The following is a 14,173-nucleotide window of genomic DNA, read 5'->3' on the forward strand; positions in this document are numbered from 1 at the left end:
GAATGTTTTGGAACGATTATGCATCCAACCAGGACGCTTTATGGTTGAAGGCCTTCAACAAATCGATTCCAATAGGGTTAAAAAAGCTGACAAAGAAGTCCAAGAAGAAAATAAAAAAGAAGAGGATAAAAAGAAGGATAGGAAAAAAAGAGTAAAAATGAAGAAGATGATTACTGTCCAGGTGGATTTTAAAGTGATTATGTGTTTTGAAGTGTAACTAAAACTTTAAAGCTGTTTTACCGAAAGTACCGTTTTGTGACATTTCGGAACACGTTGTGAAACAATTATTAGACTTACAGACTTCAAATTTTACACACTTATTGCAGACTAGTTGGTGAGTAGATTCATGCTTTTTTATCAATATATATTATGTTTTTATAATTTTAAAAAATATTGTATTTACATAATTTAAAAAAAAAAAATTTTGTTAAATTGCTACCACGATAATGTTTTTGTTTATTGAGATATTAAAAAAAAAGGCATGAAAATATAAAGCTGTTAATGTAGAACAAAACCCTAAAGTTTAAAGTCAATATGTCTAATAGTTTAGGAGATAATGGTACCGACATGTTGCAGTGTACTCCCATTTAAATAACATGGGACCCGAAAAAGGTACATGCTCCCCTTAAGGCTTGAAGTGCAAGCGAGAGCGCGGAACGAGCGACAAAGAGGCACAATCGGCCTCCGCGTTCGGCAGCGTTCGACATCTGTCTCTCACCTACTTGAGTGAGCGATGCGTCCGCGTGGACATCTGCTATACAATAATACATTTACATGTTTTCGTAAGTATGAAGTGCAGTGAAAAGTGAATGTGGTGTCAATTGTTTATAGCATAATTGCAAATGCTACGAAATTGCGTGCGAAACCGTGGGTAACTGCTAGTTACCATAATGCTTAGAACATGTATCGATAGAAATATTGTCAATCACGAAAATGGATTAGTTTTACATTTACAGTTATCTTAATACGAATTTACCGATATTGGTCTTTTAAATTAAATATAAAAATGTAATTTGAGATTTGATATACTATATTTAAGATTTAGAGCATTGTCGAAAATTATTGTCTGAGCTATTATTAGAAGAGTTTGAAAATTAAAAACCCATCGCTTCATTTCCAATGTGAAACCTAAGCGAGCAGCTCCGTGTGGTTGTAAGGCAGTATATGCAGGTGTAGGTACTGACTTTCAGGAAATAACTGTGGTTTGTTTGCCTAGTCCATTGTGTTCATATCGGTTTAAACTCACCCTTTATTTGGACCAAGGTATGCTACGTAAATGTTGTCAGTTCACCAACAAGTAATCTAATAACTATTAGACTATTTTCTAATTAAATGATAATTCACTGATATCACTATATGCCATTAGGGTAATTAGGGTAAAATTAAAAGCAATTTATTTAAAAAGGTTTATTTTCAACAATTAAAGAACCAAAGTATAATTTTCAGTTCAAAACAACAATAAACAACTAATATACTGTATTGTTTGCCTTATAGTTTTTGAGACGTGCTTTGGTAATAAGAGCAGTACTTTAAATAAACTCGTTTTGTTACCATGTTATGAACTATTTAGCTCTAAGAAACACTTTTACAAAACTCATTTAATATCATTATTTCTATATATTTGTACTTGAATATTATTATAAATAGCCCTAATGTATATATAAATATAAAGTCAAATCTCTTACAGCTGTATTAAATTGACTCGACACAGACTCCTAAATGCATTACTAAGTCTTATTTTGTCGTTGAAAAAACTAAACCTTAATATATCGTGAACTAATTAAATTTACCTAAAGTTATCGAATTGCTTTTAACTTTCTTTATGTATATTTATATTTAGTTTACATTTTTGTTTTTTTTTTTTAACGAGGACATCTTGTTTGCAGAAAAATATATTACGATCAATCTAAAAAGGTACTTAATTTAAATGTTTACATTTTCACAGCCGTCATATTTTATTTACAGATCTTTTCAATCTTGGACGGGTTTTTTATCCTTTCTTCACGAAGGGGTGTAATACAATTCGAGCTACCGTCCAATAGTGCAGGCTTCTGTTGACACCTCCTGGCATAAACCTCATCTTATGTTTCCATACATTTCAAATAAAATAAATAAATGATTATGTACAAAATAATAATTCAAATGTACAGCTTGTATCACTTTAGGAACTGTATAAGGAGTATTGTCCAAACCACTACCTCAAACATTAGTTGCTAAAACGGCTAATGGCGTTAAGGCATTCCTTTGTTCATCCTTTTCCTCTCAAGAATCTTTTCTGCCTTCCTTTCAAAGTACTTTTCAATGTCCTCTAATGATTTTCCTTTGGTCTCTGGCAGTAAGGTTATAACAAACACACAACTCGTAACACAAAGCACAGAATATCCCCAAAATACTCCTTCTGCCCCTATCCAATCTTTTATATCGTGGTAGGACTTTATAACAACAAACATTGCGCCCAGATTGAAAGCGCTGGCTACAGAACTGAGAATACTTCTCTGAGCGACAGGCAGCAGTTCTCCCATCAGAAGGAACGGAACATTGCAGTATCCCAGGGCAAACGCTGCTATAAATACCATGAGACTGGCCACAGGGAGCAATCCCAAAGATTGTGCTATGGGGAGCTCTCTGTCGTGGGCGTAGAAGTAGTAGCCCAAAGCCGCCATGGAGATTGCCATGAACACACCGGAGAAGACCAGGAGCGGTTTTCTACCGTACCGGTCGATGACGAACAGAGATATAAATGTCGCTATCACTTGAACTAACCCCACTAGAATCGTTGCCAAGTAATCATTGACTGAACTACCACTAGCTTGAAAAATACTGACAGTGTAAAATAAGATCGTATCGATCCCGCTGACTTGTTGGAAAACGAGAATGCAGACGACTAAATAAAACGGAATAATCACCGGTCTTCGAAACAGTGCTTCTGGAGAATATGCTCCTTTAACGACATCCTTTTTAGAATTCATAGTGGCTTCTGGTTTCTTTTCAACTTCTGCGATGGATGTTGGCGCCTCGGCGTCGCCGTTGCTGGTCGGGATCGTGGACAACTCCACTGTCACGACCTTGTCGTCGTGGTGGAGCCACTTGGAGGACTTGGCCGCGTCATCTTTGCGACCGACCGACTTGAGCCAGCTGGGCGACTCCGGCAGCGGAATCAGGAGGACGAGCATCGAGGCCGGGAACAGAGCCGAGACCAGGGCCAGGTAGTCCCAGGGGAGAAATGTTCCTACGAGGTAAGAGATGAGCACCCCGAGCGCCATGAACAGTGCCGGCAGAGACCCCAGGATACCGCGGATCTCCGGGTGTGCGCATTCGCTCACCTGCGGAACAGACTGGATGTCACTCACCGCATTTGTAAGGTGTTTTGTCTTAACATGCAAGTTAAAAATGTGTGAGCTAACTAAACGTACAGTATGAAGCAAACAAAATTATTAAGCTTAATTAAGTAAGCATATATGCATTGAGAGCTCATTTTGTATTGTTAACTAAAGACATGATATAGATATCTCATAGGCATTTCATTGTTCATATATATATATATATATATATATATATATATATATATATATATATATATATATGATATAGGAAACTGAACATTAATAATAGGTTTACTAGTAGAAAAATACTACTATGTCTTTCGAAGAATGAAGATAGAAGAATTAAAATAGTGGGTTAAGTTCTAAATTAATTCATTGAATTTTACAAATAACACAGCATGATGTAATTAATGTAGGACGTACATAAAATAATATAACATCATTTAAAGAACTATTTTGGATAGCTATTATAAATAAACTATGAGATGAATCAAATTTAAACAATATAACTTAAAATATAGTACGGTATAGTCGAAAAACACCAAAATTTATAGAAATCACTTAACTGCAAACAGTCTACATCTGATTTAATACGAGCGAATGCTAAATATTATATGAAATTTTTATACTGTATATCCAGTATTGGAGATAGAATATTATGTATCTTATTTAATACGAGCGAATGCTAAATATTATATGAAATATTTATACTGTATATCCAGTATTGAAGATAGAATATTATTCAGGAGAGGGGGAGTTTGAAGGCACAGCATATTCAATTTTACTTATTTTACCACTTTTTTCTTAGTTTATTAAGTATGAAGTCCACCAACAGTACTCATTGCTCTTAATTCACGCTTTTTTTTCTTTGATAAATATCTCATCCTGAATCATTTAGTTATTGCATAAAACCGATGCTTATAAGAACATTAGATATTACATTATTTTATTTTTAACGAGACTTCTATTGTAATATCAAATCAATTTCGGGGAAATTTTACTAGGGCTACACCAACTTATGAGCCTGTGTCAAAATGTGTATGTTTTTATAAAATTGGTATTTAGCACTATTTTACTATTCCGTTGGATATTTCTCCAATCTACAAAAGATCATGTTACTTTTAGGTACATGTATGAAGTTTTTTGGTGAAATTATAACTATTTTATGAAATATAATGTATGGCTCTTTGCCGATTTGATATTCTGTACCTTTTACGAGGTTTTTATGTTTACTATTATATAAAACTAACTAAAGTATATTATGCACATTAATAATAGACTATATTTTTATGGAGTGGAACAAATTTGCATTTAAATTGGTATTTACTGTTACTCTTTTAAAGCCAGAAGGTTGGTTTATTCCATTTTTGACTTTTACAAAATGTATTTATTTACCTCAACTCAAAAATAATAGATGTTTTTAGTCTCAAAAATTACACATTTCACATCTCTTTATTACATAACAAGCATAACAATACATAACAATGTTTTTGAAAAGCTTTACAAGATGCCAAATGATAGCCTGTATACGCGAGTTAATAAATATTTCAGAAACAGAGAGGCGATGTAATTGTTTGATTTCATGTTCTGGAAAATAAAGTTTATTGTATAGAAACGAATGAAAATTTAGTAAAAATCTATTTAACATGTTTTCCGATAAAATAAACTTATGAACATAAAGCAATGATAATGAATAGTACATTGAATTTTGACAGTTTTTGTTTTAAAACTGAGACCAAATATTTAAAAAGAACTTGCTTCAATTCTATGTATATGGAGTATGTATACCTGATATATTTTACATAGTATGCTACAATTTAGATGGAAATATCTATTGAAGTAAAAAGCAACTTAATATCGTAAATAATAAAAAAACTAAAAATGAAACTATTTTCTAGTTTAGTTCAATTATTAGTTTGCAATTTTAGTGTCCTAGTTGTGAGATTTTACTCGAAAGGTATAAAAACATTCAATACCAGTTTCAAAAAGCTGAGACTTTGAATTTATCTTTGTCATTGGCTTAAAAATGCAATATTATTAAGAGAAATCCAAAGCAAAGCCCAGCTGACCTTGTTGTCAAGCACGATTACACAACTAAATGTTCTAAAAGAACTCACGTAAACTTGAGCGGACGGTGTAACGATGCCGGCACAAATTCCGGTGATCAGTCTGCCGATGACCAACATGGAAGTGTTGACGGCAGTGCCGATGATGACCCAGGATATGGTGAAGATCGGAGCAGCCATCATTAGCGTCTTCTTCCTACCGAACTTCTGCAAGAAAGGACCTGTCAAGAGACTGCCGCAGAATGCTCCGAGTGGCGGGACAGCAGCTAACAACACAGAAATTATCTTAGAACCATTTTAAAATTTAACTCCTCGTTACAATAGTTTGCATTTACAATTTATCAGCTTTAGTACAGCAGAACTTAGGTTACAATAAGTGGATTTTTTTATTATTTTAGATATATTTTGTTTATGATTTGAGGGTGGATCCGGATTTCTAAATACCCTCTTGTCCAATTCGCTGAGGGGAGGCGTAACTGGTTATTGGCAAAATACGATAAGAAGTTGATCAAATTTTGTATTCACAAATTTAACTAAAAATCGTGAAACAAAACTAAATTATATAGTGTAATAATTCAATAATATACGAAATACTGATACATTTGTATTTAATACAATAAAATGAATAGACTAATTGAATATAATTTGTATATTGAATTTGCACCAAATTGCGACAGCCTCTGTATTTTCCAAGAACAAATTGTAATGTTTGAATTAATCAACGCTTTTCCGTGAATTATGAACAATGGTATACTTAAAATGAAAAATCTTTGGGAGCCAAAATCAACTACAACACGAAACCAACTACTTCTACAGTGATAGCCATGTAATTTTCGTGTGAATAAAAATAAAGCTAATTTGGAGAATAATTGACCCGTCAATTCTGGGGGACAGAGTATACTTATACTTACAGACCCAGGAGACGGCTGAGTGGTCAGGGATGAGGTACTGACTCCTGGCTTGCATGGAGGGTATACCAGGCGAGGACCATCCTCTGATGAGACCGATCGTGAGGTAACCCAGCGACGCCGTCATGGTCAGCAGCAGCTGGGGGCAAAACATATTGATACTGATGGTGGCTAGATGTACATACATACTCTGATAGTGTGTTTCTATGAACATGTGTGGCTTGCCTATCTTAGCACCAGAATAAATAAAACTGATACGTCTTGTTTGTGAAAGATATCCAGAATAGTAGCTCTTTAATAGTTCCGGGACATCCAAATAGAACTGACGCATTAACAAAATGTTTATTGAAATTATATAACGTGAACCAGCAGAAAAACTCAAAAATATTTTGATAATTGATACTTTTGTAAGTTATAAACACGGACGTTCTACGATAGTCAACCCGATTGTCTTCCAAACATTTCTACAGATTATTGAGTATTGCTTGTAAAGCCATTTTTGAAGCTTTCTGAAGTGGAAAACGTAGATTATAGTCATGATTTCGGCTGCGTAAACCAGAGAACAAAAAATCTTGTTGGGTCGTTTGTTAATAAAATAAGAGCGTATTTTTCCATTAAATATTGTTCTAATCATGGTTAGAAATTATTCTATAATCAACTTTTAGTTAAATCAAGATTATTTAATTAAAAATCATTCAAGGAAACTGTATTATAGTGTTTTAGTGGCAAAAAATTACCCACCGCAGAAAATAATTGTGGAGTTGGAACTTTGTTTTGATTTCCAACTTGGATTAGTTAGACATTGGTGGTAGCTTATATTGAACTTAACTTAAACACGAAAATGTTAAAATAAACTGGAAAACGTTCAAAAATGACCAATTTTTAGAAGGGTCCTATCTGAATTCTAACTTGGCAAGATATTTTTGTATAAGTACAAAATTATACATTGAGTTATGTAGCCCGTATTTTAACTAAATATATTTTTATTAATTCTTTATCACTCCATCTGGTTATTAAAAAAAATTCGTTTTGTCAGTTTCATTCACTCCACTGTCTGCCTTAGAGTCAGAGTGTTGAGCGTTAGACAATGAAAGCTTACTCGTCGAGTACGCCTAACAAGACAATCTTTATCTTAGTAGTTAGCTGCCGAAAGTGAAATTATTGCAACAGTGTTGACCCCATTGCATAGATAGTGAGACCCGCACCGTTCTACTCGCACCTGGTGCAGTCACGTCTTGTCATGAGTGAACATGAATGGACGGTACTAGAATGAGTGTACACGCCCTGTGTAGTCTCGTTAGTCAGGAAAACTATTCACTATCCAAAAGTATTATATTATCAGGGGTGGATAAATAAATATTTCACATAGGAACTAAACAGTTCTTTTATCTCTCCCTGTAATTCCTAAAAGTTTATTTTTCTGGACCATTCTCCGTCTCTTATTCCCAGTTAATCATCACAGCTTTTTTATGATTTGATGATGAAATACATTAACGTATTTATAAAGCTATAAAATTATATAAAAAAGATACACCAAATTCCATCAACAAACATTCTAATAGTTTATTTTAATACATAAAAATAATGTGAATAAAACAAGATTTTATCGGATTTTTCCATGCTTCAGTCACACAAGAAATCAGAAACACTACGTTTTGAGATCTGCAATTCGATCTCTTTCTGAGATTGCTAACTAACATAACATATAAAGTTGTTACACTCGAGATTAAAACAAACAAATCATACCAGAGCATTGTGTGACATGCATACGTCAAGAACCACAACAAACAAGTTGTGTGTCAACTCCATGTATACTATATCTAAAAACATGCACGTAATAAAAACAAAACCCCGAACTAAAGAATGAAGGTCACACTATAGGTCTGCACTGATCGACCACCCACTGAAAACTGACCAGAGGACAATAGTAAAGTTTGTTGTAGTTCCTGACTTATGTGTGTCCCAACGCTCTAATACGATTTGCTTATTTTAACATAGTTGTAGATCGATTGTAAGAGATCTAATTGCAGATCTCGAAACGTAGTGTTACTGATTGCTTATACCACTGAACTATGGTGAATGTTAGGAAAATCCTGCTTACTTTTCAATAAAAACAAAATCTAAACAAAGAAATGTACAGTTATATTCATATGCAAAGATCTAAACATAAATATATTTATATTAGTTTTAATATAATCCTTTCGAGTTTTTGCAAGTATCTGCCGAAGTTCCACCCATATTTTACTGAAAATGAAGATGTTTTCTAATAACTGATTAAAATTTTCATAAACTGATGAAAATTAATAACTTCTTTATAAAGTTTGTTTTATTACATAAATTAAACTAGACTTTCTAATCGTCCACAGAGATTTTTATAATTTATAACATTTCAAAAATAAATTTTAATTTCTCTTGGTTATACGTATACAAACATATTCAAACCCAAAACAGAAATTTGTATGAGTAGATTTTACTGTGTCTTTTGTGTAATACATTTATTTACAATGTCATATAAATTCGACAAGATAAGGTCAAATATTAGGCAGTACTTTGAATTTCAACAAAAATAGTATATAAACTATTTTGTATTATTTAGGGACTATTTTTATAATGCTTGTAATTTATTTCCAGTTACAATACTTATCATGAAATTTGACAATAATTTTAATTACACTGAATCTTTTATAATTTGTATTATTTATTTTTACAATTGAAACAAATCAGATGTTAATTAGCCTAATCATGCAATATTACAACGATACAACTCAATTTGACTACAATTTTGAGCTATCACAAACTATAAAATCTACTGACGAAAAAAAATGCTAAAAGGAACTACGTTACGTTATTTTCAGAAAAGTGTATTGTGTAATGACAAAATACTCTTTTCTGAAGTTTTGATTCACGTTTTCAGACACCACTTTAAGCATTTAGAGATGTTTTTAACATTTCGAAATCGTAAACGTATTTCTGAATTCACTACCGTAAGTGTAGCCTGCCGTAGATTTTGATAGATTATTTATAACAATCTAGAACGTATAAGTATAATGTTGATATGAAATATACCAATTTTTTAAATGGATTTTGTGTAACGATATAAAACTGTTTTTATAATGTCTGCAACTTACGTATTTACACCACCATAAAGAAATTAATTTCTTCGATATATAAAACCTAGGGAGTAACTTAGTTGCTGAAATTCATAACATGAACAATAATATTACAAGGTTTAACATAATCATAATATTTAACATTAGTGTAAAACATCTGTACATCAAAGTAAGTAAAGTAATTAGTTGTTGGTAGGATAAGTATCGTATTAGAGCATTTTATGAAATTGACGTCACATATAAAAACAACAAAATTAGAACATTCCGTTTCCAGTGAGCTAGAGAGCGAACTACAACACAAGAGTGCGCCGAAATCAAAATATTGTCACCGACTTTTAACATTTACATTTCACTTTGCGGATCCAAAGCAAAACTGTATTTAATTAAAACCCAAACATAAACGGTTAGTACCAGTTCCATTGAACTATAAGCACAAATATCTTAAATAAAAAAAATAAAATTTTCAATTTGGTTTTTTAGTTCTATTTTGTGTTCATTGGAAATACAAAATAAAAATATACTAAAGGTAATTATGTACTATATTACTGGTAAAATTATAATAAATATATATAAAAGAGGTCCCAAATTTAAATGTTGGTCTTATTTAAAGTTTTAGTCTTTCTCGTTGCCTTTTATAGACGTTCGTATGAAACTAGCATTTTTGCAGGGGTATCACTTATCACTCATAATTTGATGATGTGGTGTTTTAATTTATTGGGAAATCTGCCAGTTTCATTTAATTTAAATCTAAACATACAAAAGTTGTAAATAAAAATTAAGCTCTATAACAGAAACGTTACTGCAAATGTAACAATAATAAACGACGGAAAAGTGGCTCGGTATTTCCAACAATATTTCCAATAGCCTTCAAATGAATGCTAAACATAATCGACGAATCGATTAAAAGATGTCAATAGTTATAATTGTGTATAAGTATTCATTGCTCGTACTTTATTATACGTATATACGGACTCTGACTTGTTTAAAAACATCCTTAAGCTCACAGTTGGCGTAAGAACAAAACACTTCACGCAACCAGACGCTAACGTAGTAGATATTTAGTATTATTTAAGTTATTATACAATATCAGGTTACTATTTAGGTTAAGGGTATTTAACAAGAAGAGGAACTTGAATTCAGCTCTTTTAAAATAAAATTACTTTCAAATGTACATCATACTGTATCCTTAAACTACGAGGATACATAGTTTTTTATTTAAATATATGGTATTTAATTAGGCAAAAAAGAATTTTCAAATTTTAGAAAATTATACGAGCATAAATACATATTTTTTCAAGTTTAAGCGATTTTTAAATTGATATTCCTTAGAAATCAGACGTCCAATCTTACTGTTGTCCCATACCAATTATACATAATAATATAGGAAAAATACACATCATAGTATAGTTTTAGCTATAGTGCAAATACAAATATAATTTACAAAATAGTGTTCAATAATAAAAGTAATGTTTTGTTTAATTTAATTTTTCGTAACAACCATTAAACACATAATTAAGAATTTACATGGAATTTTAGTTTCTTAATCTGAAATCAATGAGACGATTATTTAGATGAAAAATTATTTTCAGGCGTTCTTGTGGAAATTTATATTCAAATTCCGTAAAGTTTGTTTCAACATTACAAGGTAAATTAATCAGTGTAATTAAATATTGCACTATATTCATTAATGCTATCCTAGGTGGTCATTATAACATATATATGTATGTTTATATATATATATATATATATATATATATATATATACATATATATATATATGTATGTTTGTGGTTGTTGTATATATATAATTACACTACACAAGCTGCACTCTCGCGCATAATCTTTAACCTACTATACAAAGAATTGAATCTATTGAAAGATAGAGTTGGATTCTTTTAATGTTTGGCAACAAAGCATTCAACTGATGTTAATTGTGGCCATCGATTAGTGCCTTGACCTCTATAAATACAGTTCTGTGTATTTTCAGCAACGCACACGGCTATAAAGTATAACTGTTTACGTAGTTATAAAGTATAAACTAGCTCGCTGGAGTAGCAGTTTCCCTCCGCTCCTGTATCCTGACCGACCGTACCGCAGGACCACGCAATGCTCCCGTTACGTAAGGTCCTTGGATTATACACGGTCCCGGTCCTGCCAACCCGTTAACACGTCCTTGGTCCTCCTGTCAACTATAGTACCGAATAGTATACTCCTGCCATAAACATTGCTTTACTCCTTTTTGTGAAATACCTGCAAGCAACATCTAATACGATAAAGAAGGGTTTTGTACTGTTTAAAATAATAAAATATCATAACATATTACAATGCAGCCACCATATTTTTATGAATGGGTCTGTTTGAAAATTAAATTATTATAATAACCAGACGTAACATTAAAAGACCACAATCCAAATTAATAATATGCTTTGGTTTGATGTGTTAAAAATATAGTTATTTATTAATAACTACATACATATTTTTTTCTGTTTTTAGGCAAGTGAAATATTTGATTAAGAATAGTCAAAAACTTATTGACTAATAATTAATGTTGAAGACTTCATCAAAATTATTTTAATTGTTCCACAACCGTCGGCATTTGGATCGTCACATTTTATACCAACAAACAAATGTAAATGACAAATTAATATGCTCTACAACTTAGTAGCCTAAGTTTTGCCTATATGCTGACAATGTAAATTAAAATAACTGATCTCGTATCTCATTTCAGCTATTCCTTAAAATTACAAGGTATTACTAAATAGAAAGATTCTATCTTATTCAAATTAGAAAACATAAATACGTTAGTAATAATAGATTGTGATTTCAGTAATAATTTTAAATTCATTAAGTATAGGAAAGACAAGTAGTTATGAGATTTATGAGACTTCTTAAGTTAACCTTACACAAGTGTTGTTCTATTAAGCTATTGCCAATATACAAACAACAAAAAATATAGGATCTCATATAAAGGCTGCTAGAAAAGTTTTCCAATATAGCCAAATTTTCAATGTAGGACTACTACAGCTTAGAGTCTGGACCAAAGAATGGAAATCAATTAATTTAAAATGGTTATCTAAACTTTTAGGACAATGGTTTTGCTTGTGAACACTTTTTAAACTTTAAAATAGTTGGATTATATAGACAGATATTCTACATTAAACTATAACTATAAAAAATAAAGCACTAACACTTTATATACCTATGTTTCATTTAAATATAAATAAAAAATAGTTTTATGTTTGGATTTTTTATCAATTGATTTTTTAGAACTATTTAAAAACAATCACTCTAACAATATTGATTAAATGTTTCAATATGAAACCCTTAGACGTTTGCACTAAGTGAATCCCTACGTTTCCCCGTTGACAAGTTAGATCAGTATTAATGTTCGGTAGAGTACAGTTGAGACTATACGGATTGTCTGATGTTGACATAATTTGGAAACTAAATTTCATTAACTATCCATTATATATGTACTCAAACCACGTTAATCTTAAATATTTAATGTTAAAGGCGTTTTATTCAATATTATCAATCAGATTGTATTTCTGATAAGCTTTGGTGGTTTATAATAGTTTTTTTTTATGAAGTATTAATTTATTTTAGCTCTATAAGTGACTAAAACACCATAAATCACAACCGAACAAATACTGTTTAAAAATATGTTAAAGAACGTAAATCATACACAATTTTGGTGTACACATACTGTACTTCCAGTTCTTCAATCCAGTTATTCTACTACTATATACTTTCAGTTCTTCAATCCAGTTATTCTACTACTATATACTTCCAGTTCTTCAATCCAGTTATTCTACTACTATATACTTCCAGTTCTTCAATCCAGTTATCTAATACACATACTTCCAGTTCTTCAATCCAGTTATCTAATACACATACTTCCAGTTCTTCAATCCAGTTATCTAATACACATACTTCCAGTTCTTCAATCCAGTTATTCTAGTACTATATACTCATATGTTATATAATATACTCGTATGATACAGCTCGACCTATTATTACAATGTTTAGTGCGTAAAGAAAAGGTATATTGTTTTATGTTTTGATTGTTTAACGTAAACAGTAACAGTTTAAATCCTTGCGCATGTGAATGAATGAAATAATGTTAATTTAAAGTACTTTGCATTTCCGTTTATTTTCTTTGTTTAACAATTCGCACTTTTTATAATTTACGTCCAAATTTAAAAATACACTATGAAAATAGTACAAAATAAAAGTCTTGGTCGGAGAGTACCGTGAATATGTTATGTTTATAAAAATATGTGCTCTTCAGAAAGGACAACAAAAATTTGGAAGATGTTAGAATGAATTGAATTCTAAAAACCTAGTTTAAATAATTTAAGTTTCAATATACTTTTAATTTAGAATCGATAATCTTTCATTCTTACAATCCTGCTGATAGGATACAGCTAATATAATTAATTAAAATAATACTTCTCTAAGCTTAAAATAGAGCAGTTGTAAAATATAGATATTACCTTACTTATTACAAAAACGAAGAAAACTTAAAAACAATTATAATTACCCAATTATTAAAACTGCAATTGAAGAATTTTAACTACATCAAAGTCCGTTGTTTAAATCCTAAATTCATTATACCTTGTACGTGACCATAGAAGAGTAAAACTAATTTTCAATTATTCAATGCGAATCTATATCTGAATCTAACATCTAAAGAGCTTTAACTTTAGTTTTTTGAGTATATCTCTTGCGGTTTCCTAGCAAATTGTTTATTGAGTCGAGTTCTG

At 31.2% G+C, this 14,173-nt stretch overlaps 1 protein-coding gene across 2 annotated transcripts in view; it reads right to left on the minus strand.

Moving 5' to 3' along the window:
- Window positions 1-1,392: 1,392 nt before the first annotated feature.
- LOC124373435 (facilitated trehalose transporter Tret1-like) overlaps window positions 1,393-14,173 on the minus strand; it is a 44,282-nt gene continuing 31,501 nt past the window's right edge. For both annotated transcript variants that reach the window (XM_046831814.1, XM_046831808.1), the window contains exons 2-4: window positions 6,301-6,436; window positions 5,441-5,655; window positions 1,393-3,323 (exon numbers count right to left, since the gene is read on the minus strand). In XM_046831814.1, coding sequence (XP_046687770.1) covers window positions 2,232-3,323; window positions 5,441-5,655; window positions 6,301-6,436 — 1,443 coding nt within the window. In that variant the 3' untranslated portion in view covers window positions 1,393-2,231. The remainder of the gene's footprint in view (window positions 3,324-5,440; window positions 5,656-6,300; window positions 6,437-14,173) is intronic.

Source organism: Homalodisca vitripennis, chromosome 1 (genome assembly GCF_021130785.1).
Source record: "Homalodisca vitripennis isolate AUS2020 chromosome 1, UT_GWSS_2.1, whole genome shotgun sequence".
Classification (NCBI taxonomy): domain Eukaryota; kingdom Metazoa; phylum Arthropoda; class Insecta; order Hemiptera; family Cicadellidae; genus Homalodisca; species Homalodisca vitripennis.